The sequence below is a fragment of the Camelus bactrianus genome, chromosome 10 (assembly GCF_048773025.1).
Source record: "Camelus bactrianus isolate YW-2024 breed Bactrian camel chromosome 10, ASM4877302v1, whole genome shotgun sequence".
NCBI classification, from domain to species: Eukaryota; Metazoa; Chordata; class Mammalia; order Artiodactyla; family Camelidae; genus Camelus; species Camelus bactrianus.
In genome coordinates, this window is record NC_133548.1 from 11,305,842 (window position 1) to 11,312,068 (window position 6,227).

A 6,227-nucleotide genomic window follows, 5' to 3' on the forward strand; every position below is an offset into this window, starting at 1 on the left:
GTAAAACTGGAGGGGTGATACATTTCTTGCAGAGTAGGATGAACATTAAGTGAAAAACACATAGTACTTAACAAGGACCTGAAGTGTAGGGAGAACCCAACGTGTAATAATTCGGTAGGGGCTGAAATAGACGTCTTTGCTTCCTGTAAACTCCATGCTAAAGCTCATTTCAAATCAAGCTGATTGGGAGAAAAATTTTCATGAAACTGTTTTGATCCCTAAAAGTCCTTGTAGCTTGAGATTCTTTAGTCAGAGTTGAATTTAGGCAACACGGAAATTCTGATGAAGTTTATCATCTGTATTTGGCCTGATAAAATTTAAAGTTTTCCCCAGTTAGTCTTAGAGAAAGAGTCAAGTCCCCATATTCACAGAAAGTCTTCCATGGGTTGTGGGGATGGTTGGACCCTGTAGCTTCTTTGAAGGCATTTTTTTTTTTTTTGTATTAATGTTCATTTATTTTTTTGACAATACTTTAAAGCTAGCTTTTTTTAATTCTTATTTTTTATTGAAGTGTAGTCAATTTACAGTGTTAATATCAGGTGTACAGCAAAGCAATTCTGTTATATATATACATGTATATTTTTTCAGATTCTTTTCCATTACAGCTCATTACAAGAAACTGAATATAGTTCCCTCTGCTATACAGTATGTCCTTGTTGTTTATCTATTTTATATATAGTAGTGTGTATCTGTTAATCCCAAACTTCTAATCTATCCTTCCCTTCCCTCTTTCCTCCCTGCTAACCACAGTTTGTTTTCTATGTCCATGAGTCTATTTCTGCTTTGTAAATAAAATTTGTATCTTTTTCTTTAGATTCCACATATAAGCAATAGCATATGATACTTGTCTTTCTCTAACTTACTTTTTACTTAAGATGATAATCTTTAGGTCCATCCATGTTGCTGCAAATGGCACTATTTCATTCTTTTTTATGGCTGAGTAATATTCCATCATACATATATGTATATGTGTGTATACACACACACACACACACACACACCCCAATACTTCTTTATCTAGTCATCTGTTGATGGACATTTAGGTTGGCTATTGTAACTAATGCCACTGTGAACATTGGGATGCATATGTCTTTTCAAATTAGAGTTTTCTCTGGATATATGCCCAGGAGTGGGATTATTGGATCAAATAGTAAGTCTATATTTAGCTTTTTAAGGAACTTCCATATTGTTCTCCATAGTGGCTGCACCAGTTCACATCCCCACCAGCCGTGTAGGATGAGGACTTTTTTGAAGGCATTTTTGATGGAACTGAATCATTGATCATTTTAGCCTTTGCATCAAGGTCTGGGGCTCCCCCAGGGCCTTTAAGCTTCTTCTGCATCACAATAATGTTTCATTCCCTCAGGAAAGTAGTGTTTTGATTGCTTGTTTTCATGTCACTGAGCCCTAAATTGCAATTGAGACCGTAGAGAACTTCCCTCCAGAGGACCCCAAGTCTATTTAAATGCCAGCTTCTGGCTGATCCCAGCCCTCTCCTATCAGTTGGGTACCACTCACTTAGGCTCTGAAACAAACTGCAACAGCAGCTGACCTGCCTTTAAACTTACATCATAGCCTCAGGAAATCTTTTTTACTCTTTGAAATATGAGGTCTTCAGAGACTGAACAACTTTTCCATCGATGCCCTTTTTAATCGCCAGGCCAAATTTAAGTTAGCATCGATGGAGAATAGCACAGAAGTAACAGAGTTCATCCTCTTAGGATTAACAGATGACCCCACCCTTCAGGTCCCCATCCTCCTGGTATTTTTGTCCATCTACCTGATCACTCTGGTGGGGAATGGGGGGATGATAGCAATCACCCACTCAGACTCCCACCTCCACACTCCAATGTACTTCTTCCTCAGTAACCTCTCCCTTGTAGACCTGGGTTACTCATCAGCCGTGGCTCCCAAGATGTTGGCTGCGCTGCAGTCAGGGGACAGAATCATCTCCTACAATGGATGTGCTGCTCAGTTCTTCTTCTTTGTGGGTTTTGCCACCGTCGAGTGCTACCTCCTGGCCTCCATGGCCTATGACCGCCACGCAGCGGTGTGTAGGCCCCTTCATTACACCAGCACCATGACAGCAGGTGTGTGTGCCCTCCTGACTGCCGGCTCCTACGTCTGTGGCTTCCTCAATGCTTCCATCCACACAGCACAAACCTTCAGCCTCTCCTTCTGTGGTTCGAATGAGATTAATGACTTTTTCTGCGACTTACCACCACTTCTGGCTCTCTCGTGCTCCAACACAAGCACCAACGAGCTGGTGGTCTTCTATGTCGTGGGATTCAACGTCTTTTTCACCTTCCTGGTCGTCCTCGTCTCTTACCTCTTCATATTTGTTGCCATTCAACGAATGCGCTCTGCAGAAGGAAGGAAGAAAGCCTTCTCCACCTGTGGGTCCCACCTCACTGCCGTCTCTACCTTCTATGGGACAATCATCTTCATGTACTTAAAGCCCAGCTCCCCCCAGTCCATGGACACAGACAAAATCACTTCTGTGTTTTACTCGGTGGTGATTCCCATGCTGAACCCCTTGATCTACAGTCTTAGGAACAAAGAAGTGAAAAATGCTCTCTGGAAAATACTCAGCAAACTTTATTCCCGGACTCTAAGTGTGAGTAGGAAGTAGGCAGGTAACTGAGGGATAAATCGTCCCTCAGACCTAGATGCCATCGTGACTTCAGAGGTTTGGCAGATTTCAGTTCTTTCTTCTCCAAGCACAGTGGTTACTTCTGCTATTAGGAGAAGCCATAAAAAGCAGCACTTTGAAATGTCTCACTTAGGAAAATAATCTTCTACTTAGCGAACAGTACCCTGGGATGTTTAAACCTCTTTTTTTGCATTAGTTTCTTGACACTGTTTAAAGCAGATCAAAGCATAAACGGAATGCACTGACTTTCCCTCTCCTTATCTTGATGGGAAGAAATTTCCATTTGTTATTACAATTTGATGTAAGGAGGACCAAAAGTCGGATGACAGTATTAAATCTTTCCAACCCCCACCCTTCTGTGTCCCCCCCTTATTCCCATCCTCACTCATAGGCTCAGCATCTCTGTATTCTCCACCTCCTTCTGTTGAAGTGTTAGGACAGCTTTAGTAGAAAACAATAAACTATCTTGTGTATATATGTTTCAGTAGATAAATTGTTTAACTTTAACCTGAATAATCATATCTCTTTTTAGAATATATGCCCTCTGTTCTATGCTTTTGGCCTTTGTCTAAAGTAATTACTAAAACTTGCAGAAGGTTTAAAGAAAAAAAAATCATTTTTCCCCAGGGCTGTGGAGAGGATATTTGTCTTCTGAATTAAGTGCTTGCATTTCTCAGTATCTGTAAGTTTGATGAATCACACAATAGCTTTTTGTGCCCTCTTTGTTTCTGTTTTTTCAATAATTTGGTTCACCTCTGAATCCCTGTTCCCTTCTGATGTTCTGCAAAAATTCAAAAGCCTGTAGAAATGTACTTCTTCAGCTAGGAATTGTGTGATGACCCACAGCACAAATCCACCTTCAGGTCTCGTTTTATGAGCTCGATGGTGTGAGCGACTGTGTGTGGGTGGGGAGTGCTGATTAATTTTTCTTCTCACATATCAACTGCTTGACGGTGTTTATGGCTACAATTAGTCTAAGTCATCACATATTTCATGATTTCAAGATCTCAAAATACATTTTTTTATCTTATAAGTGAAAACCAGAAATTTTGATGGGCTCACCAGGGAGCTCAGAAGGTCAAATCAATTCTGAGATGATCAGACTCTATCATGCCCAGGGCAGCCTCAGTCTGAGGAAGGTTGATGGTGGGTCTTGTGGAGAGAGGAGTGAAGAGGGAGTTGTGGAACACCCCTAGGTGTCGATCGCCATCACCTACAGGGACCAGAAGCTCCTCTGGATCCAAGATCTTGACCATCTAGACCTGCCTCATCCATCCTCCTGCCTCCCTGCTTTAGCAGTGAGGGCTACCCAGTAATAAACACAGAAGAACAGCCTTTGATGGTCAGGATCTACTTCACAGAGGAGTCCTCCTCACTGATGTGTAGATATTACAGAGCTCAGAGTGCCCAGATTTGAGGAGGAGTCCGGAAGTAGCTCTCCCAGCACTGGGGGGGGGGGGGGGGTTCCTGTCATAGCTCGCCTTTTCTTCCTACTTGATAGTTATCGTTAACTTCTTTTCCTCTTCTTTCTGCTCCTTTTTTTCTACTTCCCCTTTTCCCTTCTCCTCTTCCTCTTTGTCTTCCTTTTTTTTCCCTCAACCTCTTTCTCTCCTCAGCTCAAGGAAGAACTGCCCTTACCATGAAGCAGTTTAGGTTTCTATGAAAAATTAGTCTATCCTTTTTTATATTAAAATTGTTATGGCACATAGTAAGGTATGTTTCTGGGCGTGTTTCTTTCTGTCCCTGTATCTTGGTTTAGGCAGAAAAGTATGTAGATCTTCTGAGAGTTAAAGACCTAAAGCCTACATTTTCTATTGAAGGCATTTAAACTAGCATTACTGTCGACCACAAATGGGTATAATCATTCTAGTATTAAGAGCTGTGCGAAAATTGTTACTCCTCTGATCAGTCGTGTGACCTCCAGAAAGTCGTTTGATCTCTTGGAACCCAACGTACAGGACAAACTCTGAAGATGCCGTGAAATAAAGTATGTGAACATGCCCGTCATAACGAATGCATGTTTGATGCATCTGAGATTCCTGCAATGGCTTTCACTTATCTGTTCTTGAACTTCCCACTTTTGGCTTCTCGAGCTCTCTCACTTTGTCCACCGCTGCATCCAGGTCCAAGCCTTTATTTCCATCCATTGTTTAACTTCCTGCCCTCCTGGCTCCCCATTCTCAGCAGACACATTTCCAGCTGACATTACACACTATTCATTTACAGAAGCTAATCAGAAGGAGACGCCTTGTCGCCAGCAAGACATCCATTTACGGAATACAGGTTACTGTGGGGAGCTTTTCACTTCCCCATGGGAAATCTGTCAGATGGAGACTAAATGCTCATTTGGTTATTAGCAACGCCCACCCTCTCCCGGCAGGAATGGTCTGATGAATGAGAGACGCTGTGAGTGAGGCCTGTAGATCAAGACAGCACAATCAAGGCACAGGGAGACATCCTTCCTGGATTGTCCCAAAACAGAATGTGAAAACACATGTCAGGAGGACAGTTATTTATATTAGGATCGAGTAGCCTTCTGAAAATTATTTTAAATCAAGAGGCTCCCTTTGTGCATAAGATAATTAGTTCAGCTTTCGAGGGTATGGAAAGAAAAATTAAAATGTTAGGGGTTCTTGACAATTGAATCTAACACGACAAAGTCATAGACTCTTTAGACTTGGCAGAGCCTTCAACAATAATCTACCTCAGTTCTCTCACTTTACAGTTGCAAACCCTCATTCCTGCAGTTTAGCTTGTTGAAACTCACAGGAACCAAATCTTACTTGACTTTTATTCATCCTTTGCATTCTATGAAGTTCTTGATGTTTTAAAAGACATTTTTACTTCCATTTGTTCACTAGGAGACAGGTTTTGGTGCTCCAGTTTTGCAGTGGAGGAAATCAACTCTTTAGGAAATTAACTTATTTGCCTACTGTTAACGACAGAAGCCCAGATTTGAACGTAAGTCTTGCTTTCCCTGCTCAGTCCTCTGAGAAAAGGAGAGTAGCCTTGTATTTCAGTGAATTTCAATAGATGAGTTATTTGATGTATAAATCATTTAAAGACAGTCTTTCATGATAAGCCCCTGCTTTGTGGAAAGGCACTCTGAAGAATGCAAGCAAATTTAAGACTGTAGCATATAATTCTTCCTTCAGCCGTGTCAATTCTCCTGCATATGTGGTGACTCATGTAAGGCACTTTGAGATTAATGACGCAGATTTCAATAACTTTGTCAGCAGGAATTTTTTCCTATATTCTGTGGAACATGCGTGGATCAGGGCATATCAGTCTTTAATTGAAGTATAGTCTGTTTACAATGCTGTGTTAGTTTCTGGTGTACAGCATAGTGATTCAGTTATACATATGTACATATACATATATTTCTTTTCATATTCTTTTTCATTATAGGCTATTATAAGATATTGAATATAGTTCCTTGTGCTATGCAGTAGCACCTTGCTGTTTACCTTTTTTTATATATAGTAGTTAGTATCTGCATATCCTGAACTCCCAATTTATCCCTCCACCCTTCCCCCCTATAACCATAAGTTTGTTTTCTATGTCTGAGAGTCTG

At 41.1% G+C, this 6,227-nt stretch overlaps 1 protein-coding gene across 1 annotated transcript; it reads left to right on the forward strand.

The window, feature by feature from the left end:
* Window positions 1–1,678: 1,678 nt before the first annotated feature.
* OR5B21 (olfactory receptor family 5 subfamily B member 21) lies at window positions 1,679–2,632 on the forward strand. Its single transcript, XM_010956477.3, has one exon. It carries the CDS (start codon window positions 1,682–1,684, stop codon window positions 2,630–2,632), a length of 951 nt encoding a protein of 316 aa, XP_010954779.2. The 5' UTR covers window positions 1,679–1,681.
* The last annotated feature ends 3,595 nt before the right edge of the window (window positions 2,633–6,227 follow it).

Bases quoted from the DNA above. Each gene is read 5' to 3' on its own strand.
- OR5B21 (XM_010956477.3), top strand. From the start codon at position 1,682: ATGGAGAATAGCACAGAAGTAACAGAGTTCATCCTCTTAGGATTAACA.